At 41.2% G+C, this 27,860-nt stretch overlaps 1 protein-coding gene across 6 annotated transcripts in view; it reads right to left on the bottom strand.

Annotated features, from left to right (window-relative positions):
• kcnma1a (potassium large conductance calcium-activated channel, subfamily M, alpha member 1a) overlaps positions 1–27,860 on the bottom strand; it is a 692,064-nt gene that overhangs the window by 133,613 nt on the left and 530,591 nt on the right. For all 6 annotated transcript variants that reach the window (XM_067972546.1, XM_067972543.1, XM_067972542.1 and 3 more), the window contains exons 14-16: positions 27,097–27,252; positions 7,822–7,931; positions 2,005–2,073 (exon numbers count right to left, since the gene is read on the bottom strand). In XM_067972546.1, the coding sequence (XP_067828647.1) occupies positions 2,005–2,073; positions 7,822–7,931; positions 27,097–27,252 (335 nt within the window). The remainder of the gene's footprint in view (positions 1–2,004; positions 2,074–7,821; positions 7,932–27,096; positions 27,253–27,860) is intronic.

Below are 27,860 nucleotides of genomic sequence, written 5' to 3'. Positions count from 1 at the left end.
GGTGTGGTGTAAGATGGCACTGGGTGTGGTGTAAACTGGCACTGCGTGTGGTGTAAGATGGCACTGGGTGTGGTGTAAACTGGCACTGCGTGTGGTGTAAGATGGCACTGGGTGTGGTGTAAACTGGCACTGGGTGTGGTGTAAGATGGCACTGGGTGTGGTGTAAACTGGCACTGCATGTGGTGTAAGATGGCACTGGGTGTGGTGTAAGATGGCACTGGGTGTGGTGTAAACTGGCACTGGGTGTGGTGTAAGATGGCACTGGGTGTGGTGTAAACTGGCACTGGGTGTGGTGTAAGATGGCACTGGGTGTGGTGTAAACTGGCACTGGGTGTGGTGTAAGATGGCACTGGGTGTGGTGTAAACTGGCACTGGGTGTGGTGTAAGATGGCACTGGGTGTGGTGTAAGATGGCACTGGGTGTGGTGTAAACTGGCACTGCGTGTGGTGTAAACTGGCACTGGGTGTGGTGTAAGATGACACTGGGTGTGGTGTAAGATGGCACTGGGTGTGGTGTAAGATGGCACTGGGTGTGGTGTAAACTGGTACTGCGTGTGGTGTAAGATGGCACTGGGTGTGGTGTAAACTGGCACTGGGTGTGGTGTAAGATGGCACTGGGTGTGGTGTAAGATGGCACTGGGTGTGGTGTAAGATGGCACTGGGTGTGGTGTAAGATGGCACTGGGTGTGGTGTAAGATGGCACTGGGTGTGGTGTAAGATGGCACTGGGTGTGGTGTAAGATGGCACTGGGTGTGGTGTAAACTGGCACTGGGTGTGGTGTAAGATGGCACTGGGTGTGGTGTAAGATGGCACTGGGTGTGGTGTAAGATGGCACTGGGTGTGGTGTAAGATGGCACTGGGTGTGGTGTAAGATGGCACTGGGTGTGGTGTAAACTGGCACTGGGTGTGGTGTAAACTGGCACTGGGTGTGGTGTAAGATGGCACTGCGTGTGGTGTAAGATGGCATTGCGTGTGGTGTAAGATGGCACTGCGTGTGGTGTAAGATGGCATTGCGTGTGGTGTAAGATGGCACTGGGTGTGGTGTAAGATGGCACTGCGTGTGGTGTAAGATGGCACTGGGTGTGGTGTAAGATGGCACTGCGTGTGGTGTAAGATGGCACTGCGTGTGGTGTAAGATGGCATTGCGTGTGGTGTAAGATGGCACTGGGTGTGGTGTAAGATGGCACTGGGTGTGGTGTAAGATGGCACTGCGTGTGGTGTAAGATGGCACTGGGTGTGGTGTAAGATGGCACTGCGTGTGGTGTAAGATGGCACTGCGTGTGGTGTAAGATGGCACTGGGTGTGGTGTAAGATGGCATTGCGTGTGGTGTAAGATGGCACTGCGTGTGGTGTAAGATGGCACTGCGTGTGGTGTAAGATGGCATTGCGTGTGGTGTAAGTTGTGATGTGCTTTTGAAAAAAAAACTATTGATTTAATATCTGCCTGTTGTGTTTCAGTCCAAACAAATATATTGCATTATTGGGAAGTTCCTGGGATAGCAAGTAAAACACATAGGATGATGTTGATAAACCCAATGAATTTGATATTCAGTGACATTTGAAGAAATGTTTAGGTATTTGATGTTGTGTTGTTTTTTTTTGCTAGTTGCCATTGTCAGACTAATACTTCCACACTCCCTGTATATATAAATAACATTCCCTGCAGTACAGAGGGTACAATGTTATTAGCTTTTTAATAGCATGCCTGGGTTGAACCAATTCCTTGAAGAGGGAAGGAAACACATCACAAGTGCTGGAGATCACAGGACTTATTTCAATCATACAGCCCCTTTTTTATTCTTCCTTCACCTCTACAATTCACACTGGAACCAACAGGAGAGCAGACTTAAACTGCCAATGTGAAATGGGGCTAGAAGATGCTGAGTTTATAGCAACTACTGAATGCCTTTGTCAACAATTAGTGTTCTCTTGACTGTTTTGTCCATCACGAAGACTTATGATGCAAATATTACTCAAAATTCACAGTAAATGCTATAGTACTCACCTGCTTTCCCTTGTGTCCGATTTGTATTCTATGGCCAACAGTAACAGCTTCAGCTTCACAAAACACAGCCTGCATTTGGAAGACAAAGAAACAGTTACTTCATGTGGCTACATCTCTGTGGCTGGTAAAACCATCTCACAAATAAGGTGCGTGCTCTGTCAATGCAGTTGATCATGTTCTCGACATGAGGGAATCATTCTGATCTCACACAAGATCCACATGGAGTTTGTAAAATAATCAGGAGGAGGATAATCAAAAAGGAAGAACAATCTTGAGCAGTTTCCTGGCCCATTGGGTAACAAAAGTCTGAAAATCAATTTTTATTACTCATACAATTGTTAAGTAGCCAATAAATATTGTACAGACATGTGTGCTCAGATTGTTCCATCTCCTCTTCCCCCAGTTGGCAGAGGATGGAAGGTGTCATAGATGGGGTGTGGGAGGGGGGGAGGGAGGAAGGGAATGAGGAGGGAATCTGGAGGGATTTTGTGCAACCTTTCAGGAACTACACAGCTTTTGTGCTGCAAATTCCCCTAAAACTTTGTCCAAGTTTTACAAATTAATATGGGAAAGGCTTTTCTGAATACAAGCCCTGATGAACTGAAGGAAGTGCATGTGAAAGGAGCTCTACCACATTGATCAATTCCCCATCAGAACTGCTCCAGGTGCAGGTCAATCCAGAACAAAATGTAATTTTATCCCAGATCCACATAAAGCAGATCTTGTCCGTACCAATGACTGGAGAATCTACCTTTGGGTCAGGCTGCATTATTTGCATCAAGTGCAAGCCAGAGCATACCAGAAATTTAGAAATTATACTAAATGTTCCACTTTGCAATAATCATTTCATTCTATTTCTCGTTAATTCTTAGTTGTAAGGAACGGTCACAAACCAGTTAGTATGTCATAAGTGTATTTGTGACAAAAATGAACACTTATGAATGCATACCCAATAAACCTCAATTACCTTAACGGAGAATTAATCAAAATATAAAATGATTAGCCATATAATTTCTGGTTGTGTACATCACCTTGCTTGTCAATTAACACATATGAAGAGTCAAATAAGCAAATATTTCCAGCTCTGGCCCCGTCATCCATCACTTTGCTCTCCTAATTCTAGTTGCTCTATTACATTTTCTTAGAAAAAAGTCTGAAAATCAATTTTTATTAGTCATACAATTGTTGTTAATTAGTCAATAAATATTGAACTTGAGTATGAAGAAAGATCTTTGTGTAAAATTACATTTATAATACTTTTGTCACTAATGTAATGTTTACAGCTGAACCCATGTAAGTATTCATTTTGTACAATATAAAGCGCACTAAAAAGAAATTGAAATAAAACTCAATAGACAACTGAACCATCAACTTACATTAGCAGTCGATCATAATTATTAATCGTCCTGAAATTTTAACAATCATGACTGTCTTAAAGTCTTTAAACACAGCCACATGATTAAGAAACATAGGAATATAAGATCAGCAGTCCATTCAGCCCCTCGAGCCTGTTCTGCCATTTAATTAGATCATGGCTAATACGTACCTCAACTCCATTTATCCGCCTTTGATCCATATCCCTTCCTATTAAAAATCTGTCGATCTCAATCTTGGAGATTTCAATTGACCCAGCATCCACAGCCTTTTGGGGGAGAGAGTTCCACATTTCCACTACCCGTTGTGTGAAAAAGTGCTTCCTGATTTCACTCTTGCATGGTCTGGCTCTAATTTTAAGATTGTGCCCCCTTGTTCTGGGATCCCCCACCAGAAGAAATAGCTTCTCTGTATCTACTCTATCGAATTCTTTTATCATTTTAAACACCTTAATTAGATCACCCCTCAACCTTCTAAACTTAAGGGAATACAACCCAAGTTTATGCAACCTATCCTCATAATTTCACACTTTTAGCCCAGGTAAAACTAATAAATATATGTCAATGTATTAGTAATAGATAATGATATGGAATACAATCCCATGTACTTACAGCAACCACACACAATCTCACTGTCCTGTTACGCGTAGCATGTATGCAAAAAACTCTTTGAACTCGACCTTTTACTCAACAATCATTATCTAGTTCAATATCAATATTCTAGCTAAGTCTCCGGCACAATATCATACCACTTTACCGCTTAATATTTATGCATTATTAAACGCACTAGCTTCTCATTAAAGTGAAAGTAACATGTCTAGACTCTTGATCTGTATCTCTTGTTCTCTCCTTCCCTCCTTGTTGTGACTAATCCTCCAGATCCACCTTACCAGTTCTGATGAAAGGTTCCACTTTGAAATATTAACCCATCTTTCTCTTTCAGAAGCTGAAGGACCTGTTTTGTTTCCAGCACTTACTGTTTTTATTTCAGATTTCCAGCATTCTTTTTGATCCCCCTCCCCACCCAAAATAATGAACCTACTGGGCTTCGTCAGACTGCGAGGATTTTACAATATGTTCTACTGTAAAAGAATCTAGAAATAACTCTAAGGGGCCCCATTACAATTTTGGAGCAGGTATAATGTATATTTTGGTCAAGATATCCAGCACAGAATCCACATCATTTGGAAGAGGAATCATCAAAAATTAACCATGAATCAATCTGGCATTTTGAAAGTAATCAGCTCCAAAGCTTACATTTTCAAACTTTTCATCTGTTTAATTATGTTGTGCTCCTTCCTAACATTATTCCATAAAACAGCTGTATTTACTGTAACGTTAACATGGATTAATTTGCACAAGAATATACAAAAGGACATATTGATTATCATAGGGCTTAATTAAAGAGAATTGGATAGCATTATCCATCTAACACTAGCAAGGACATGAGAGTGTGAATAATGAGGTCTCTTTAATTTAAACTAGAAAACAGGATAATTGAGTCTCTAGGCAAAACCTATGTGTCAAGTGAAGATTTTTAGGCGATTCCTAAATCTCATTAGAACATCTGCATTCATTGATCATCACTTCCTCGTGGCACTGCATCATTAGTCGACAATAACAACCCCTCCTTGTTTAAATCTCATTAACCCCATGAGAACAGATGATGCGAGTTTTCCAAGCAGCCATTACCATGACAAGGCGACTGTTGTTCGGTGTATGAACATTACTCTCGTAATAAAGAAATCAGCATCTCCCGAGGGGGAATCCGAAATCTGAACTGTAATTACCATACACAGGCATTACTGTTTTCATACACTTTGCTTACACTGGGAACCCCAATTCATTTCCATTTGTTGATCTCAATTCAATTTGATTCCCCCTTCATGTTCATGATCACCTCTGCCCCTGACCTGGGGCATACCTTGGACATCATTGAACTGCTTACCCATCACTTCTAATGACATGTTAGGAAGAACAAGAACCATCAGTTAGATGATTTAATCTGGGCATTATATATAGCTTTCTGATTTGGAATCCAAATTTATTTACATCATTTTCATTGCGCTTCTTAATTCTCCATTGTAGTTTGAATGAGATTTTACTGCATTCTTGTTCCAACATTAAATTTCATTACCCTTTCCCATACATGCCCACATGGAATCTAAAGAGCAGAAAAATAACACCTTATTAGGGTGACAAGTTACTGCTCCGTGCCATTTTTGAGAGGAAGTCAAGAAGATAGCCATACATTTTCCTTCCAGTGATCAGCTACTAGGAGATGCATCGTCACTTCCTTTGCAACCCAGCTGAGATTAGGCACCTATCATCCAAAGAATTATGGGTGCAAGCCTATGCCTAACACTGTGGGTAGTTGGTATACCAACACATTATACCACTAAACCGCCCAATGTGGAGGATGTAAACTGTCTATATATCAAGCCATTAACCTTTCCATGAGTAACTAGTTTACGTAGAAATTCTCAGTAACGTTGTGTTCTCTTTATGAGTGGTTTTTCACTCCTATTTTATGAAGGATTACTTCAACATTTTTGAGTGAAGCAGTATAGTTAACTTGACAGATAGTGGTTATTTGAGCCAATCAGAAAAGAGTGATGGATAATTTTTTTGTATCTTGCAAAATAGCTCATTCTCACATTAAATGCATAGGCTGTCATATTTAATGTGTGACTGTTATTCACAAGACTTTTAATTATATAGACTAATGGATAAGGAGCAGTAATGACCAGAGAGAGAGCAGTCAGAACAGCACTAACCAGAGGAGAGAGTAGCACAAACAGGCACTGAGTGGGGGGGGGGGGGGGGGGGCGGGGGAGGGGGTGATGAGCAGTGGAACTGACATTGAGAGGCAGGGAGAGATAACAGTGGGAGAGGTACTGACCAGAGGAGATAGACAATAACAGAAGAGGCACTGACCAGAGGATATAGACAATAGCAGGAGAAACACTGACCAAAGGAGATGGACAATAGCAGGAGAGGCACTGACCAGAAGAGATAGACAATAGCAGGAGAGGCACTGACCAAAGGAGATGGACAATAGCAGGAGAGGCACTGACCAAAGGAGATAGACAATAGCTGGAGAGGCACTGACCAAAGGAGATAGACAATAGCAGGAGAGGCACTGACCAAAGGAGATAGACAATAGCAGGAGAGGCACCCACCAGAATGTCCCAATCTCAGCACAGTGTGACATTTCCATCTCACTCACAAGGCATTCTCACAACTTTGGAGTGAGATTGCTAATTATTAGCCAATTGTGCGCCATTCGGTGAACCCACTAAGAACTAGGCTGAAACTGCCCAAACTCATTTCATGTTCCAACTCTCACAGCCAACAGATAGAGGTGATTTTTTCATCCCATCTGCCTGGGCTGGATTTGAATATGGGTCTCAGAGGTGAAGGACAATGAAACATCCAGTCTCCGTATTGTTCATTTTTGCTCATCTATACAGCTCTACACTGAATGAGCACGTGGCCTTGTTGCTAAGTAACTCTCCTGTACTGTACTTCCTCTAAATTAATTCTGACATGAAGTCTAATCTCAACTTCAAGTCAGGGCAAATTTGGAGATCAAAATTCATAAATTTCACTTTTAATTAAGAGGAAAACGTGTGCTGAGGTGAACTCCATCTGGTATCAGACAACAACTCCTCACATTTCCATAGTGCTCTACATGCAAAATGTCTTAGATCACTTTACAGGACGATGCAGAGCAAGTGGTCACTGAGTGGGGTGGGGGGGGGGGGGGAGATGGGAGGAGAAAAGCAGGGTTGGAGGGTCATTAAAAGGTGTTTGAAGGCAGGTAGCAAGGAGGAGATACTGAGGGAGGGAGCTCCAATAGGCAGGGCAAAGTGGCTGAAGTAGCGGCCACTGATGGGATGGAGAACGAGATGTAGACCAATGTTCTAAAACTGCAGGATGTACGCAGGGTCAAAGGCGCCTGCAGCTTGCCGGTCTCATGTAAATGAGGCCCAAGGCAAAAATCAAGTGTGCCTCAGGCGTAACCGTTTCGGTTTCCTGCATCCAGTTCATGCCGACAGGCCGGCCCAAACCAGTTTCAAGGCCAATGACTGTTGAGCTGTAAGAGGAACTGAAGTTTCGTTGAGAGACATTACTCACCTCTTTGTGCACTGAACTCTACAATGATTACCCTCTTATATAATAAAAAGACATATCAAATTAAGGGCCCATATCCATCACTAAATCCAGGAGCATCGCAACTCCTCTGGAACTAATCAAAAGAAATTTTGAAGGGGCGGAATTGTAATTCCTGGAACAAATACTTTGTACAACTGGAGCAGTTGGGAAGAGTTTTCCGACACTCACTGGAATTAGAGGAGTCAGTCAGTGGTTACTATTGTGCTTAAAGTCAGCGCTGGAGAAAACAGACAAAAACTGATGTGCTTGAATCTTATTTACTTACTCACAAACTGCAGGAAAGGACAAGCCTATGAAGGCACTGGACAGATACTCTGTGTACATCTCATTTGCCACCCCTTCCAGGTAATACTTCTGCCAGGTATCTTCCTCAATCTAGAATGGAACCAAAAACAGAATGTTGAAGCATCTCATTGAAAGAAAACAAAACTTTGGATTTTACTCAATCATCTCTACACAAGTCGATGCTGTACTTTCATTGCTGACACCTGAGTTCGAATCTTGCTTGGATTGATGAAATGAAAGTTCCCTCTACTAATGAAATTAGATCAAGCAGTCCAGGTCTTTAGCACAAGAGCCCATCATTTTGAAGTAACGGGATGTCACAAAATTGGGAACAGAAATGTTACATTGGTGCTGTCAGAGGTATTTATCATGTCGACATAACAATCATCACCCTCCAAACAGTAAGTCAAGGTATGAGGCATTTTCAGGCATTAGTAATGATGTAATAATAGACTAGAAAAATGCAGGTCGCCCTTTTCTTGGGTCAGGATTCAAGCATATTGATGGGGCAATGCAGCTTTAACCTTCATCTCTCCAGGACAATTTGATCTTAATGCTGACACTGGGTGGAGGAAAAAACATTCAATTCTCCACCTCAAACATCCTCATCTTGATGAGTGCAAAATGTTCCTCAAAACACCTTAAGAAGAATAAACAGCATCAAGTGCTGATAAGGTTGGAGAAAGGGTTTTACCACCACTTGTATATCTGGTGGTCACCCACTGACACTCTTTTTACTTCTACTCTAAATATTAACGCCAATGTTGCTGTGGCTCTGTGCCAGTTTTCTTCATAAATCGTATTATTTTCCCCATTGTGTCACTGATAGCGTTCTGCAGGTTACTCTGTCGGTTAAAGAAAGCTCAAACAATGATCTGGTTGAGCACTGGCCTTGATGACAAAGCTCTTTTCCTCTAAATTTTTGCCTGAGATGCTGGTAATGAGACAAGGCCACAACTGGAACTGATACTCAAAAATGCTGCTTTGTCCAAAATGGCAGCATTCAATCCAACCTTTATAAACATGCCCTTCCACATTAGCAACATCTTCATTTTTCACTCTGCTGCCGAGGTTTCTCTCAGCTAAGTCTGACTAACGAGTAATTTTAGATTGTGAACTTATGATTAGGTCATTGAAAATGCATTGTTTCTCATTATTGCATGACAGTGGAAATGGATGAGGGAGAGAAATTACATATTTTATTTTTGAAAGAGACTCAATATTAGAAAATGAAACCTGAATGACTGTAACCTTGCCTGCCCTCCAAGCCTGCTCGACAGAGACTTCTGTGAAAGGCACCATGGGCACAAATCTGTGGCACAGGATGTTAGTACAGCAGAGCTCTGTGCTACCAAGACTCCTGGAGGTTCTTATCTCCAAATCTGGTTATCTTTTGGAGATGTCCTCTCTCTATGGGGCAGGAAGAAGCTGAGGGAGGAATCTGAGGGGTTAAAAATCTCCAAAAGCCATATCCTCTTTACTGGGAAAACAAAGTAACAAACTAATTACAGGTATATTTTGCCAACTATTTTTGTAAGCTCGCCACCTCTTTAGATACTCCAATGACGCACATGTCATTCCTTAAGTGGATCAACAGATGATCTGCTCCCAGCTTTCTGCCAACATCTGTCCTGATTTGGGCACTGGGAGGTGTGTGACAGAGTTCCTCATCCCCACGAAAAGTGCCTCTGTTCCACCCGACACCTCCCCATTCCACATGTCTGAAATCAGACTTTATTATGTGATACTCATGGGGAAGGTGTATGAAGTAGCACGTCAGTGAGCCAACACAATGTACTGCCAACCAACCCTATTTATCTCAGAAAAAAAGAGAATTGCTGAGAAAGAAAAATAAACATATGTCTTCCTCTCCTGGTTAATTATAATCATTTGGAAAGTTCCAGAATTCTTCAGTGCACTAAGTGGAAATGGAATCCAAAAGAATCATTATTTTTTTCTAGTGTAACACCAACAAATCTGAAATTGGAATACTTAACTTATCGCTGGCCTAAAATTGGTGGTGTGACTGCATGCTCAAATTAGTGCTGGCTTCTGTACAACACAATGGGGGGATCTTTTTCAGTGTGTGCAGGTGGAGTTAGGAAAACTGCTGGTCCATTGGTCTCCCCAGTGCGTACTTGGAAAACTACCCATAATGAACCAACACAACACAACACTGCGACTGGGGTGTGGGTTACTGAACTGTCCAAACATGGTGAGATCAGGTTACTAATATTGTTCAAAATTTTGGAAAACTTTTAAAGATTTAATGGCCCAGAATTTGCTGTCAAAATCACAGTGAGGCTAATGGCACTCACCGTTATTTATGCGCAAATTGCACTGCAACTTCAGGTGAGGACAGATGCGCGGTTAAAGACGAAAACCCAGATGTTGCTGTCCAAGATGTGCCACACTGCCGTTAGCTTTGCGAAAATGGTATCTCGCTGTCTGCCTCACCATTCAAATGAATTGAACGGCGTGAAGTTGCTGTATTTGCACAGTAGCTACAAACTAAACTCGCCACAGAAAGTCCATTTCAGTCGATGTACCCATTTTAACGGGGTGATAAGTGTTAATCACTGCCAAACAATCTCTCTGGCACTGAAAGTTAACTATTATAAGTGTGGAGTCTCATTCCTTCAACTTTTAATTGTTGTTGGAGATTAAAAAAAGTTAATAAAAACATTTTAAAAAACTTTTTCTTTGTCTCTTCTTTCTCTCTTTTAATCCACTCTTTTTTTCCCTCTCTTTATTTTTCTTTCTGTACTTGATTTGACATTGAATGCATATTCTAACTTACAATTCCTGGTTCAGACTCTGCGCTGTACATTTCACAATCCTTCAATATGATTGGTTAAGGAGATGCTCAGTCGCATGTCCTGTTCAGACAGATCCCAGATGCCCTGTAGAGGACGCTGCACCGTTTCCAGCTCCCATTTACAGAAACTTGCAGTGCAAAATCTCATTGAAATTAAACTGGCAAGAGCAAGTCTAACTAATGGCAGGCGCCTTTGTTCACCGGCTACAACAAATTCTGGTCCAATATATTTTTTTAAAAATAGCATCTTTCTGTCAACTTTATTTCTATCTGGTGCCTTCAAATGACACTGCCAGCATTCAACATGTTTGATGTCACCCCATGCATTATAAACAATTACCTGCTGTACATACCTGTACAGCAATGCCAAGCAGTTAGCCGTGCCAGAAACCAATGGACTCTGCCTTTGCAGTGCTGACTCAACAAAGAACACGGTGAAAACTCCACCACTGGCAGGCGTGATAATGTACAAAACTACTTAAACTCACAGTCTTCTTATCTCTAGTCTCCACTCTCTAGTCTCCAATCAATCAACTTCTCTCTTTATTTTAAATGACTACTATGATTAGTGCTCCTCTGAACTTTCCTCTCTTGTTCCTTCTCAGCTCCAAATATGCCATCCTACGTGCTCTTCCTCCCACCTACATCCTCACTGTGTTGAAACTAAGACGTGTTACGCAGTCTTATACTCCAACTCATCTCTTTATAGAACCTCAGAACCGTGCAACTCCTTACCTTCATCGATCTTCCTCCTTCCCACAACCTAAAGATTCTTAAAACCAGCACGTTTGCACCAAATCATTATCTTGTTTTCTCTTTTACTCTTTTCAACCTTGGGTGATATTCTACACGATGGAACCTGGCCCTTGGTTTCTCAACTTAAAAAAATTACTAGAAAGTGACTCTCTAAGGGAACATCCCTTGTTTTGACTGAAATCAAGGATCGAGAGTCTGGAAAAAAAAATTTGCCAAAATTGTTGTGGGTATTTTAGGACTATTTTCCATGTTTTTAACTAAAAAAGAACATACATTTAGAATAGCACTTTTCCTGTCCTCAGATTCTCACAGCCAATCCATTACTTTTGAAGTGTAGTCACAATTATTATGTGGGCAAACAAGGCAACCAATTTGCATACAGCAAGGTCACAGGAAAACTCAACATTGGCCATGACACTGGGAGAACTCCCTGCTCTTCCTCGAACAGTGTTATACGAGCCATCAAACCCACCTGAACAGGCTGAATAATGTAATTCAGGATCAATTGTTAAGGGTTGTTTTGCACTTGATTTCTTACATTCCTTATCAACGAATTAAACCATCAGAGTGATAGAGGAAAGCTGGCATTTTAACAAACATTTTTCAGGATGAGGCTACAATTGAAATAGTCATTGTTAATGACTGGTGTGAGTCATTCTGGTTAAATAATTATTGCAGATGTGTTTAAGAATCTTACCCTGGGTCTCCACAGGTGAATGATGACTACTCACCCTCGTTACTTGTGTTAACTCACACCCAGCAGCGAAAGCTTCTCATTGACATGTTAGGTCACAGGTTCTCCTGCCCTAGCACCAGAAATCAAGTTTGTACAAGCTGCTGACTATGATTATTTATGAGGAGCTAAATTAAATCCTCCATTTTGCAAAAATAAAAACTTTGCATGACGACTTTTGGTGCAGCTTTCAAAATACCGTTAATACCTTCTACGATCTGCAGAATGAATTTGTAGTGGTTCATGGTGTCTAACTGGCTCCACACTGGAATGGAGACTGGGATTTACCCACTGAGGGATTGGACGAGTCTGGTAGGCAGCTGTTTAAAGGACAATGTAATGGGTATAAGCTAGACATCTGGATTTAACTTCTTCTTCTAAGAAGAGCAGTGGAGTTCTCCCCGGTGTCCTGGCCAATATTTATCTCTCAATCAACATCACTAAAACAGATTATCTGGTCATTATCACATTGCTGTTTGTGGGAACTTGCTGTGTGCAAAATGGCTGCCACGTTTCCCTACATTACAACAGTGACTACACTTCAAAAGTATTTCATTGGCTGTAAAGTGTGTTGGGACGTCCTGAGGTCGTGAAAGGTGCTATATAAATGCAAGTTCTTTCTTTAACACTTCGTTCTTTTTTTCTGGTGACATGTTTTAAATTCATTACTAAAATAGGACATTGTTCGTGTCTAGTGTCTAACAGCCTTCAAAGGACAAATGCATGCGACTAAATAATGACATAACTCAAAATTTTATAAAAGGAAACATTTCCCCGTCACTCATTGCTGCTGAATTTTACGGGTTTTTTCCCCCCCAAATAAAAGCTTGTATAAAGAAGTCACATGCGTTCTCAGGTAATAATACATATTACCTTGCAGGTCTCATGGTACCTGCTGGTACATTGATGGTTTGCTGCAGCTGTGGGGTGGGTGTTTGGGTGGGGTTCATAGTTAGCAGGCCAGGGTGGTAATTCCTTGTCAAGGAGCTTAGGTCACAACAGGAAGGGGAAAGGAGAGAAAGAGAAAGGTCTTGCACGGTTGTGATAGCATGTGGCCTCTATGGGCAGTGAGGGGGGTCAGAGGTTCGTGTATATGTCCAGTCAGTGATCAGCCTAGTGACCTCTTTGGCTATGGAGACTCGAGAGCAAGTGAGGGTGGAGTGCTGCCCACAGGAAAGAAGTCCATTCCTCCTGGTGGCAGCTTGTACATCACTTGACCTGATTGGCATATTTCCCACAGATTTTAAAACTGCTGGTTGGAAACAGCCTGGGAGCAAATACAACAAAGTTCCATTTAACACACAGCCATCAACAAATACACCATTAGGTCCTTCCAATAATACCAAGGAACAAGTTAGAATTCAGTAAAGCCCACTTCCCCTTTAAATTCTTCTTGTGATCTGTCAGCACCCACTCCTGAAGCAGCTTGACAATGTGACATCTGACCTGCCAATCAAGGTTATCCCACTATCCACTAATGATAAATATTGAGGAGCAAGGGGAGGAAAAGACAGAAAGGATTGTAGAACACGTCCTTGTTGTATCGCTCTTTAAATAAATAGATTAATAAAAACAAGAGAATCAGGCTTCTGGAGCAAAATAAGAAATCCAAGTGTTTTGTTCCATGGGTGTTTAGCAATACCACCACAGCAATAAGACATGATAATTACTGTCAACAACACTTCAGAATCTGCACTGCAGCAATCTTTTGAAAGCTAACTATGGCAGATCAGCACAGATGCTCTTCTCCTCCTGAGAAAGATAATTCATTTGTTCTCATGTGTAACAGAACTCCTACAATGGTCCTTATAGGTTTAAAAACCTCTTTGGCTGCCCCAGAGCGCCTGATTCTCAAAGATGGGGTTTCATTTACGAATGAGCACGGAACCCAAAGTGCTTGTTCTGATTCAAATTACAATGGAAGGTATTGGATACTGCCAAATTAGGATCTGGAGAAGGTCTGAACTTGTACAATGTCATGTTCTGTGTTCCTGAAAGCTTTCTCCCCTAAACTATGACAGCTGTCTGAGTGTGATAGTTGGCTGCAATAAAGCTGCATGTTGATTGTTTTCTCCATTGTTGGCAGAAGTACCAGTGTTTTTGCACTCATTTCTTTGCAGTAGTTTGGAGCCATTTCACGATCTAAAATGATAGACTAACACCTGTTCCCTGGTACTCTGGTTGCAGTAGGTGTACACCCGAGTCCCATGAGCTCCAACGGGCTATGAAGGAATATATCAAGACTTTTGTGGGTTGGGAGGGAGAGGGTCTAATGGAGGCTCTGTCTTTCCCCGTTTGAAATTTAAACTTCATGCTTTCACTGCCTAAATTTCAAAAAATCCAAATCCAAAGTCTAAAATTATCCAAACAATCCAATCTTTCCATAGACGAGCTTTTTTGGAACAATATCAGGGAACTAGCTCTACCATGACTCATACCTGCCTACCAGACAACTAAATATAGTGCTCATCACTTATACCATCCATGCTTATCATGGGCAGCTGTCTGTATTGGACAAATGATGCTGACCATTTGCCATAACTATACGAGTCGATTACAATGGGGCTGCTTATAATGTATTCAGCACACCGGCTATTTCGGGCAGTTCTTTGTACCTCGTTAATCTCAGTGCTGCCATGTGTCTCTCCCACGGTCGGTCTGTACTGGCATACTGATGCTTTTCTAGGTCAGTACAGGAACCGACTGGAAGCTGCATCCAACAGCAATCCATATTTTAAGTGACCAGTAGAGGTGCAGGGATCACAGCAACGGAGATTGGCGTTAACACCAAGGTGCCCGCTATAAAGGGTGGGGACTGTACTGAGAAACTGGTCGCGATAATGTGTATTTTTGATTCAATTTCTGCCCCCCCTTCCACCTTTTTTATGCTATTTCTACATTATACAAAAGAACACAGGCTGAAGGCCTGAAACCCGTTGGGAAATCCATGGAAGAGTTTACAAGTGCTGGAGTACTCCGCGATACTAACTATCCCATAACTGGAAAGCTGAAGTGCATGCTACACGTGGGCATTTCTTGTGCCAATAAACCATGAATAACTTTTGTGCTGTGACACCTGCGCTAAAAACCCAGAGATTTACACCGAATGCACAAATCAAACATTAAAAAGATTTCAAGGGTCCAGAATTCAGGCAGCGAAAGTATGAAGCTTAAATTTTGATTGGGAAGGGGTGGGGGAGGGGTGGGAAAGAAGAGCATCCATTAAATAGGCATAAGGAGTGAAGGAGCAGTTGAGGAGATGACAGTTGCATAAACAGTGCTGGGATGTCAAAATAGCTACTTTGAGTAAAGTTTCTGATTCATATATTGGGCTGTCATTCTCATTCAAATGAAATGATGGGAGTTTACTACATTAGAATGAAATAAAGACAAACTGGGAGATTATAAATTTGAAGCCTGTGTGTCTTTGTGAAATCATGGGTAAAGAGAAGGAACAGCACGTGTGGGGGAAAACTGGTGCCATGGGAATCGCAACCATTCAGGAAGAGGTGCCAAACTAACTGTAATTTATGATGTTGATTTTTGAGGTTGTAACTGAGGTATTCAGCAGTAAATCAATCAGCTATGGAACCGAATCAAAGTCAGAAGTATTAGACGCAAAGGCAAAAGAAAAATCTGTGTTCCTCAATTAAAAGTGCTGCATTGCAAGGGTTCTCACTGTGAACTGAAGGAAAAGCACCTTCTGGCTTCATGTACATAAGAATTCTCCTCAGACTTGGGTAGATTTATGTGCAGGTTAATGTGCTGAAGAAAATGTACTGCTTGAACAAAGTCCAAATATACTTAATACTCTCTTTAATAATTTGCATGTGTTTTTAGAGTTAGCTTGTACAAGTACTAGCTAAGGATTTTTTTAAAACTAGTACTTGACTTTATTTTTAAGCCTGGATTTAAGGCAAAATTACTTTTACAAATGTACGAAAATATTTCAACATGAACACGTAATTTAGTGATTTGTCAATGTGTTTCTGGCACTTTATCAACTCTGCGTTTAATATGCACCATTTATTTTCAGACTTAATTTTGAAAGATGAAATCAGCACTTGGATTTCGAAATGCTCCATAAACTCCCTTCACACCAAATTCTTGAGTGACAACACAGAACCAAGTGATTGATCATTTTCAGGTTTTCTTAACCCTCGAATGAGATTTTGATTAAAACAAATCATTTTTCATCAACGGATCACCAGGTGATTAGTTATTTCAGCAGAACGTAAGTAAACAAACAGCAGCTGTGATTAATAAAGGCGATGGATGGGATCCAACTTTTTAATTCCCAGACAGGTTCAGCGTTCCTACAGCCAATAGAGGAAGTTTTATTATTCCCCTAATCCCTAAAAGCTTTGGCCTGCACAACTGGTCCTGTTAAAAGCCGGGGCCCTGGAGACTCTGTTATGCCGATTAAAAGCCAGCGGAACAACAGTAAATTATCAAATACACTTCGGAAAAAAATATAAAGTCTATTCTCAACTTGGTGACAGGTATGATGTATGTATGTTTTGAAATGATGTGAAACCTTACCTAAACTAATTACTTCATTCATGTTAACAAAGCATTCCTCAGAGTCTGATAATTAACCGATTCATGCCCAATGCTCTATGGTATGAAACATCAGAAAAAAGTTGTTTTTCCACGAATAAAAAAGTTAACATAAGTATGAAGCACATGACAAGTGTTAACTGCTCAGGGATGTATATGCAAGTGAAATCGGAGACTTCAAAACCCAATACATTTTGCACCATGTCCAACATCACTGAAAGTTTTCCCTTTCATAATGTATGGAGTTTCAGTGACCTCTCAGGGCAGAAGATACACTCATCCTGGCAAAATAGATCTGCACACTTGTCCTTTCTTTGTCATGTAAATGGAGAGACAAAACCCTTCGGGTGGTGGTCTATAAAGACCCTCCAATCAGCAACTGGCTTCCATTTTTGACCATCTCCCCAGGACTTGAGAATGAAAGAGTTGAGTCTGGTGAGCAGTTCATTGATACTGCACGATCCATGCACTCATCCTGTCATAATCCTTCAGAGGTATGGCACTGCATCAGTATTGAACTGATTGGCCACTTTATATGGATAACCACAATCTCCATAAGCACCAATGGCCATCAAATTATAGCTTTGGATGCCTTTGATCAGAGCCACTTCCAGAAGATTCTTAACAACTATTCAAAGTGAACATACTTGAAATATGCAAGCTAGCTATACAACCTAATACTTTAACTTCCTGATAAAAGCACAAATGTTTCATATATTTAGTAATCTCATAGGAATATTATCGACACAGGACTTCCAATTGGGTTTTTAAAGCCTGGATCCCACAGCATAAGGTGGTGTTCACCATTCAGAATCCTGACCATCTTGGTTATGCACTGTTGAGACAGCCCAGTGACCTCATGATTTGCAACGCCATGTCTCAAGTGATGGATCAGCAGGTCTAGTGGAGAGTTACATTTGGCATTACGGTCCCAGAGTATACCGACTGAGGTCTATTCAGCCCTACACTTAGCAACAGATCATTAGGCTTAATGAAGCATACTAGGATCCACTATGCAACTTCCGGTGGTACACTAACTTAGCTCTCAACTATGACAATGAAATTCCGAAAAGATGAATTTAAGTAATGGGGTGATGAGGGAAATGACAGATGCTAACTTCAGTGGTATTCATGTCCATTTTCAATATCACAAGCATTGTGCAGTCCAGACTAAACTGCAAGCCAGTACACACAATCCTAATGTTAGAAGCCTAATGGCCAAATGCTTCCCTCCAGGACTGGAGATGTGTACGAAACCCTGGTGCCCTCAAGGATATGCGAGGTTAGCTATTTTGGAAACTAAGAATTTCCCAATAAATAACTTTACAAGTACAAGGATAGGAAAGGTTAGTCACTTAGATTCTGTTTTAGTTATACAGAAAACAAGGAAAAAAGTAAGAATGAACTCCTCAGACCTTTAAAGCATATCACTGTTCACTTCCAAAGTAGTTGCTTTTCTTTTTAAGAAATGTAAACACTGTTGCTCTCTACACAATGACAGATGTGACCACCCTCAACGATACAGCCAATTGAGGCTTGCAAGCACTGAGATACATACCCCTCTAGCTAGAGCTAGTAGTATCATGGGCTCCTTATAAGCAACCCAAGGTCATCAGTTATATATTACCATTAATCTCAACAGGACTTAAAGCTGTGGGCATGGAAAGTGCGACACACATTTTCCCAGTGTACTATGTATTCTTTAAATCCATATCGTTTTCTAATTTATAAACTGGTGCATACGCAGCATGACTATACCAGACTAATCTGTTACAAAAAGAAATCACGTTACAAAAAAAAAATCATGTTACATAGTTGAGTGTACACCACATCAGTCATAGCCATAATGAGAATCACAAAAATCTCTTAAAGCAGTTTTGTTGCAGTTGAAGGAAATCATTAATTCTACTGTTGACTGATGTTTGGACATTTTTTTTTTCCGAATGGTAAATTGCACCAGAATCATTCGGATAAATAATAGTTTTTCTTGTTGTAATTTTTTGTAGGTCAATAAAACTCTTATATTAGAGGTGGCATTACAGTTACAATTATAATGAATGGGAGCGGTGTATAGGTCCTTGCACTGACCATTAAAATGAATGCTACTATCACTTCTGGCTTAATTGCTTGACACATAAAGAAGAACTGATAATCCGTCATTGTCCAACATGCCACCCCAAGCAACAAAGCTCTATCACCCCACCCACCTCCCACCCCCCACCCCACCTAAAAAAATGAACTAGCATGAAAAATATCTATTTCTCTAGATAACAGTCTACTCTGAATTCAAAGTCATTGAATTCAAGTGATCTGATAATTCAACTGTTTAGCACCATATTCCCATGTTGCAGTGGTATTTATGTTGCCTGATTATATTTTTTGGACAATTTGAATTCTTTTAGTGTAAAACATGACTTTAAATTATCAGAATGGTCCAAGATGGTAAGACATCTCAATGATAATGTCATCTCAAGCCTTTGATGTGATACTGCCGTCTTGTAACACAGTCCAGGCTCCACGTTATCCTCTATTTAATATAATTTCCTGTGGATTAGAATTATTTATAAAGAAATTGGGTAAATCAGATTTTTTGTTATTACTGAAATCTCAAATTGCATTAAAATGATTTTCTACAATTTGCCTCATTAGCAGGAGCAGGTGAATGTTCCACTTCATGGAGCAATCACAGCGACAGAGATTTTGGGTGCCTCCAACACATTAAGAACATTCATTTCCAGGTGACTGCTCACATATTCGAAAATTAAAGCAATAATTTGTGTTGATGTAGTTCTCCATCAATAGGAAAGACTGTAAACTGATACATAAATATCAACCTTAGCAACCATTTCCCAACAGTTGGAGAATGTAGGACTTTCATTGACGGAAAACACTATTTTTCTGCAGATGGTTCATGGCACCTTTCTTATGGCCGAGCTAAAATACTAAGGTTAATTCTCATCTTCTTGGAGGTCCACAATAAGTTTGAAGAAGGTGATGGGAATACCTCTTATTATCCCACTACATGATTGATTCTGATGATCTGTCCACTAGTCGCAGTACAAAGTAGGTCAAAGTCCTTTATCCGCTAAGTATGAGGAAGCTATTAAAATACATTTTGGACTGCGCTAATTTATTGGGAATAAACTCCTGAATGTTAAATTGACAGTCACTTATCATTGATTTTGCAAGTACTAAAAACTTTTGAAGAACTCATTCTGTCTGTGAGGACAATCTAGCTATCCTCTCAATCTAGGTGTTCCGACTCCATCCAACTAGAACCTCTCTAGAACCATTTAAAGGAGTTCATGGGCTTTATGGCTTATTCAAGAAAAAGAACTCAATCTACCCAACTAGAAATGGTCGGTGATGATCCAGTTTGTAATGCAAACAACCAACTCAATATCATGTCACTAGTGGCTCTTAAATCTGGATACCAAGTTTGATGGATTCAGCAGCAATATGTCCATTCTTAATAGTTGTCCACTAAGAAACTGCCCTTCACTGGCAATCCACCAGGCCAGGCTCTTTATTTTCCTACCCCGCAATTTCCTCAGACCCTAAGTCTATCACCACATGAGAACATATAGTGCATTTTGGGAGCATAACAGATAGTGACTATAGAGGGCATGAAGCAGCTAAAAACTAAGCAAAACACAGGTAGTCTTAAAGATTAGTGTTTGGAGTAGCATAGCTGTTAGGGTTTACAACTTAAATCAGGTGCTCTACTGTGCTACTTTAAGATGTGCTCTGGGGATTTAAGGATTTGGATTATTTTAGCGAATGACAATAGGGGAGGGTGAGAATGAGATGTGGAATTAGGTTCAATGGACAGTCCAGACTAAACTACAAGCCAGTTCACTCAACCCTAATGTTAGAAGCCTAATGGCTAAGTGCCTCCCTCCAGGACTGGAGATGTTTAACAAATCCTTGATCATACAGGACTTGTCATCTTTGACATCTTTTCTCCAGGCTAAAGGTATCATTATTTTCAATGGATATACCAATTGAGTTATACAGGCACTGGTACAAAAGCCTTAGTCCTCCTTTCCATTAGCTTAAAAAAAAGTTATCCTGTGGAAGAAATAAGTCAATTTCACGGCGTACATACAAGTAATACGTGGGGTAACAATGTGCCTTTGGAGAAAACATTTGCGTTCAAATTTCATCTAATTGTAAATCCAATTTGCTTAACACATGGTACAATGTGAAATGTTTGGAAGATCTGCATTTTAACCCAACAGTTCCTGATGCTAAGGTATATTGGCCCTGAAAAGCAGACAAGAGCATAATTTACAATGTCTTTCATGGGTAAAAGTCTGGCATACAAATTCTATTGAAATTATTAGTCATTGTTTTGTAAAAAAAAATGTTTTATTATAAATGTATGCTGAACTTTAAAAATATATTAGAGGTCAAATTCTTTTTCATTTCTTGCCAAATGTTAAATAAAAATAAAAGGTTCCATATGAATACTGTAGTAACTGGAAGAATAAATCAGATGATTCTGGTTTCTGTGTTTGCTTTAAAATGAATAATACAGCAGGCAGTCGAAATGAATCATACTGTTTAAGGTCCAGCATAATGGGTAAGGTCTGTTTTATTTTCCTAAAATTGCAAAACCAAGGCCTTGGCTGATAGAAGCTTCAGGCACATTAACCATTTGTGGGAAAAGGAATTCCAGGGTTGAAACATAAAATGTGGTTACCCTGAAATCCAGTGTATTGGCCACACTTGCTGTGCTTATACAGCCCATCCATAACACCGCATAAATTGCACCAGCAGGTCATGAAAAGCTGGGGGAAGGTACGATTAAGTGCCGAATTTTATAATATTTCAACACGCAAGGATCCGAGCCGCAAAAAAACATGAGGGAAAGATTTCCTCTGGGTGCTCTGCAGAGTGAAATCACAAATATTCTCTTTATAAACAGGTTTATGATTTTGTTATCCAGGCATTTGTTACCTCTAGACTTGACTATTGCAATGCCTCAGATTTTAAATTCTCATCCTTGTGTTCAAATCCCTCCGTGGCCTTGTCACCCCTCCCTATCTCTGTAACCTCCTCCAGCTCTATAACCCTCCGAGATCTCTGTGCTCCTCCAACTCTGGCCTCTTGCACGTCCCTGATTTTCTTCGCTCCACCATTGGTGGCCGTGCCTTCAGCTGTCTCGGCTCTAAGTTCTGGAATTCCATCCAAAAACCTCTCTGCCTTTCCTTTAAAAAGCTCCTTAAATCCTACCCCTTTGCCTGTCCTAATATCTCCTTATGTGGCTCGGTGTCAAATTTTGTCTGAAAATGCTCTTGTGAAGCGTCTTGGGACGTTTTACTAGTTTAAAGGTGCTATATAAATGCAAGTTGTTGTTGTTGTTGCGCAAAGCATAGAGAGGAAGGTTTCCCCCATGGTTAGTGTAGGATACAGTTTTCAGAATAAATGCTTTACAACCACACAGGATCTGCAAAATACAAACCAATGTTGGGCAATGCTGAGTCCCATATACAGGGCTCCCTCCAACAACTCCGCACATCTCTGCAACACATGGACCCCAGTGGGTAGAGTGTCCAGGTTGGTGGAGGCCCAGATTATTTTTGTGGGGCCTGGAGGAGCACTCCTGCATCTCCTCCTCCCCCCACCCCAAAAAGAAATGTTGAAACTTACCCACTTGGCTGTACCGCCGGTAACACTGGTTCGACAGCACATGGTGCACACTCCGACCAGTCTGTCCTGAAACTTCAATCGGGAATTTACATATTAAATAGGGGCTGCCACCACTTTGGCCACCCAAAAGTAGACCCTCTATAAAAGTGGCAGCGGGCAGAGAATTGGTGTTAATTGGGCAGTGCACCAACCAACCCTATTTTGAGACTATTATTACCCCAGATGGCTTTTTACTGTGGTGTAACGTTCTATGTTTCTATAGAGATAAAAGAGATTTACTTGACATGAGTGCCAAACACTGCTACGTATGTGAGACAGCACTGCCTGAAAATGTCCTATCCGTTCGAAATAATGTGATACCACTGTTCATAACGTGCCTTCCTCAAGTGTTTTTTTAAATTCAGAATCCTAACTGAAGAGCCATGGCCCATAATGCAGGACAGCACCAAGATCAGGAGATAAGATGAGATAAATCAGAAAACGGCGAGGTGATGCCAAAATTGATTTTAAAAGATTGAGGGGGAAACGGAACAATAACTTGAATTTATATAGCGCCTTTAACGTAGTAAAACATCCCAATGCGCTTCACAGGAGCGATTATTGAACAAAATTTGACACCAAGCAACATAAGGAGATATTAGGACAGGTGACAAAAAGCTTAGTCATAGATATAGGTTTTAAGGAGCATGTTAAAGGAGGAGAGGTAGAGGGGCAGAGAGATTTAGGGAGGGAATTCGAGAGCTTAGGGCCTAGGCAGCTGAAGTCACAGCCGCCAATGGTGGAGTGATGAAAATTGGGGATGCGCAAGAGGCCAGAATTGAAGGAGTGCAGGGATCTCAGAGGGTCGTAGGGTTGGAGGAGGTTACAGAGATCGGGAGGGGCGAGACCATGTAGGCCGGCAGAGGTTTGGATGAGCTCAGGTTTACGGAGGGAGCAAGGTGGGAGGAAGGCGAGGAGGTAAGGGTTGCATGCTTTCAAGGTCAAACATTTGACAGTCTGAATTTCAAACTCAAAATGACTGCAAACAGGTTCGTATAAACCTGTGAACTTCAACATTAGTTAAGTGATCATTAACATTTAATGCCTTGCAAATCACTGCCAGCTTGAAGTGCTGGTATTCTGTAGTAGAAAGGGTTTAACCAACTTCATATCATCTTTTGAAATGCAGGCACTGTGTGAGACCCAGCGGTGCAATGCACGTAGATTAAAGAGCAATAACACATGCAATGATTTTATTAGGGACGCATCAACTTGTATTAAACTAAAACCCCTGCTTCTCGTCCCCAGGACAGTACTTGAAACTGGTGGCCTGAGTTTCACATTGGAAACCTGATATACTGCCAGCTGAATATCTCAAAAGCTGCATAAAAAGTGCCCCCAGCAGCAGACGGCTGCTTGCCAGGGACTGCATAGAAAAGAACCATCCATTACTGCTTAGAAATATAGCAGAGTACCACATGAATCGGAGGTGTACAACAGTCATTATAAATGCAGCATGGTTTATTTAAGTAGCATATGTGTATCTTAGATTTCTTAAAATCCCTGCTTATTTATTTGGAATAAACTTTCTGTAAAGTCTATAAGATAAGGGTAGTTTGATAAATGTTCAGTCCTGCAAATGAGCCTCCACTGTAAACATCATCTATTAAGGATATACTTATCAGGAAAGACTAAACAGGCTGGGGCTCTTTTCTCTGGAAAAGAGAAGGCTGAGGGGTGACCTGATAGTGGTCTTTAAGGTAATGAAAGGGTTTGATAGGGTAGACGTAGAGAAAATGTTTCCACTTGTGGGGGAGACCAAAACTAGAGGTCATCGATATAAGATAGTCACTAATAAATCCAACAGGGAATTCAGGAGAAACTTCTTTACTCAAAGAGTGGTTAGAATGTGGAACTCGCTACCCCAAGGAGTAGTTGAGGCAAATAACATAGATGCATTTAAGGGGACGCTAGATAAGCCCATGAGGGAGAAAGGAATAGAAGGATATGCTGGTAGGGGTAGATGAAGTAGGGAGGGGGGAGGCTGATGTGGAGCATAAACGCCGGCGTAAACCAGTTGGGCCGAATGGCCAGTTTCTGTGCTGTAAACTCAATGTGACTCAATGTAAGTCCTTCAAACAGTTCACAACTGGTGGCATTCCAGTAAAATCCTTCCAAATATATATTTTTTGGGGCTGCAGATTATTTTGGGCAGGATCTGTCAAGAGTTTTGAAAGTGTCCTTGTGGAGGGATGTTTGGTCCTCAGTGTTATTTTACTGGTCTGGTTACATTACTGCCCCATCCAGATCGTTAATGAATTACATAGAATTTACAGCACAGAAACAGGCCACTCAACCCAACTGGTCTGTGCTGATATTTATGCTTCACACGAGCCCCCTCCCACCTTACTTCATCTCAACCTATCAGTATATCCCTCTATTCCTTTCTCCCTCATGTACCTATCTAGCTTCCCCTTAAATGCATCTAATGCTCCCGCTGTGAGCTAGTGTTTGCCCACAGTGCATGGGGGGGCCACTGTGTCAGAAAGTGACTGCACCAAGCATTTATTATACTAAAAACATGCCACCGTGTTTATGGCACTGGTGCCGTTATACTGCCAGGTGGATGTAAAAGATCCCATGGCACTATTCAAAGAAGAGCAGGGTGGTTCTGCTGGTGTCCTGGCAAATATTTATCCTTCAACCAATACCACCAAAATGGCCATTCTGCTCATGCTGTTTGTGAGACCTTGCTGAGAACAAGTCACTGCCTGTAACGCACCCTGCATTTTATGAGGCAGGCACACAGTAAAGAAGAAAAGGATCTTTGTTTGCCCCCCTCAACAGGAATGTAATAATAAATCTCTTTAAAGCCATCTCAGCCTTTTGTCCCTGACAAACACAGACATTGTTGAAATTTGCTTATTACTGGACCATACCAGCCTGAACCTCTCATTGCTCAGGGCCATGACCCCTCCCACAGTGCAGCAAGAAAAGCAAGGACACAGGCATGCCTGACTGATTCAATTGAGGCTTTACCTATGGAAGCACATGCTAACATGTGACACTGTCCACCAGAACACCCAATCTGTGCAATAGCCAACACTGATGCCAATCGGAATAATAAAATTTTGCCCTTTAAGGAACGAACGGACAAATCTCCATTTATATCGAGCCATTCATGTCCTCGGGATATCTTAAAATGCTTTACAGCCAATTAATTATTTTGAAGTGTAGGTAGCTGACTTGCGCACAGCAAGGTCTCACAAACAGCATGAGCTGGATGACCATTTTAGTGAGAGTGGTTGAAGGATAAATGTTGGCCAGGTATGCCAGGAGAACAGCACCGCTTTCCTTTGAATAGTGCCATGCGATCTTTTACATCCACCTGAACAGGCGGACGGAGCCTCAGTTTAATATCTCACCAGAAAGCCAGCACCAATGTAACACTCCCTCACTGCTGCACTGATGTGTCAGCCCACATTATGGGGGTGAAAACCAAATTCAGCAGGGACACAGAACGGGGGGTAGCAATTGTCCACCCATTATACACCCATCCGATTTTCTTTTCCAATGACTTCAATGGGCAGGGTGCATAAAGGGCGACCGATTTACTACTGCCTGTTTTGTGCCTCCCATAACTTTATAATCCTACAATACGCTACCTAAAAATCTTCGTGCACTATAGAGTTCATGAGTTCATAGTTGATATCAGCAGTTCCAGTCATGGCCTTTCATTCATAATATAAAGAACTATTGCCACTCTTTCAGGACCAGGGGGAGAGTTAACCCCTGAAACATTCCACCGTTTGGATGGGATATCAAACTGAAGTCCTGTCTGCCTGTTCAAGTTGATGTTAAAGATTGTGTGGTGGTATCCCTCATTTCTGAGCCAAGATCCCTCGCTCACCCAACATCACCAAAAACAACAGATAAATCAGCCATTCAACTCTTTGTAGTTTGTGCAACCTTGCTGATAAAAAAATAGCTACCATATTTGCCTACCTAACTCCAAGCAGCATTCATGCTATTTGACATATTTTGAGCAAATGATCGGGTGCCATGTAAATGCAAATATGGTTTGAGCAGCTCTGCTCCAAATATTGTGTTCCAGGGCTGTCATACCGGGTGCTGAGAAAGTTCGCACAGCAGCAGGTACAAACTGGCACCTTGTGTCTTTTGCAAAAGTGGATGTAACATTGCATCTTCAGTCGCCTACAAACCATCACTCATGCATCACAGGTTTGTAACCGGTGCAGGTAAATCACTGTGATGGTCGTGTTGCTGATCTGCAGGAAAAGCAACTTAGAAAATAGCCCCTTTTGGGTGCTACATGAATCAATGGAAAGCATAAGGAGAGCAATGGCAAATGTGTACAGGGTCTCCTAAAGGCTTGGCTCTTGCTTATGAACAGCCTGTGATCTACAAACACAACTGAGTCTCACCCCATAACTGTTTATTATCCCATACATAATAACAGTAATCTTTAAAAAAAATGCACTAAATATTTAAGTTGTGGACTGTCGATCTTAACTAAATTTAAACTTAAGAAAAGAACAGCAGATTCAGGCTACATTTGGCAAACAGTAACAGTAAGAGCTGCAGTACGTGAGGGGCAACCGCTGTTAGACAAAAAAAAAACATGGTAATATCTTCCATCTCTTGTTTTTCCTTCGAGATATATTCTTTATTCAAAAGAATGACAAGTTGGATGAATGTTTCGTCAGGCTTAATATGAAGAGACAGTGCTATACCTTGATAAACGACCTCATGGAGAAGAGGTTGGCCAGCATAGTGGAGAGGCCTGGAGCCAGGCAGCTTTGAGCTATAAAACCCAGCTTCAGTTCAGCTAGGCAGATTGCATCATCCCCTTCCCTCCAGTTCCAACTGGGTATGTTCAGCAGATGGGCCTGATAGCATTGGAAATAAGAAAAAAGAAAAGTTACAAATTCAATTCCCCTCGTTCTGCTCTAAATGTTTTAACAAAAACATCTTGGAAAAATGCACAGTGCTTCATGAGATTCTATAAACGGGCTCCTTTATTTTCTCTGCAAACCTCGCACAATAAAGTGGCAAGAGAGCGGTGTGCAAGAAACACGCTGTACTTCAATCTGTATTCACATCTGTTGCCCATTCAGAGCGGGCTCCCCTGAGCCTTTCATACCTTTCCAATATCGCTGGTTAAACATTTCGTTTTATTTTTATATTGTTCATACAGGACTGCCAGTGTAGCATTTCTGTTTGGTAATGAACTGCAAAACTATAAGCAGCTGCAGCACTTCCAAGGCAGATGCAGGAGGCACTTTCGATACAAAGCAGCCTTGCGTGCTCTCTTTCTCGCCGTGTGCCTGGGCTGTCAGTGCTGCATTTCGCTGACTGACATTTTACAGGTGCGTGCACACCCTGGATTTGAAGAGATGTATTTTTAAAGATAACACACCAAAAACAATTCTTATGGCAAAAAAATATATAATGTTCAAAAACCAAGAACAGGCCTGAACCACTGAAATCAAATCTT

Source organism: Heptranchias perlo, chromosome 36 (genome assembly GCF_035084215.1).
Source record: "Heptranchias perlo isolate sHepPer1 chromosome 36, sHepPer1.hap1, whole genome shotgun sequence".
Lineage (NCBI taxonomy): Eukaryota > Metazoa > Chordata > Chondrichthyes > Hexanchiformes > Hexanchidae > Heptranchias > Heptranchias perlo.
Note: the sequence above shows the minus strand (reverse complement) of the source record. Positions and strands in the feature narration are given on the sequence as shown.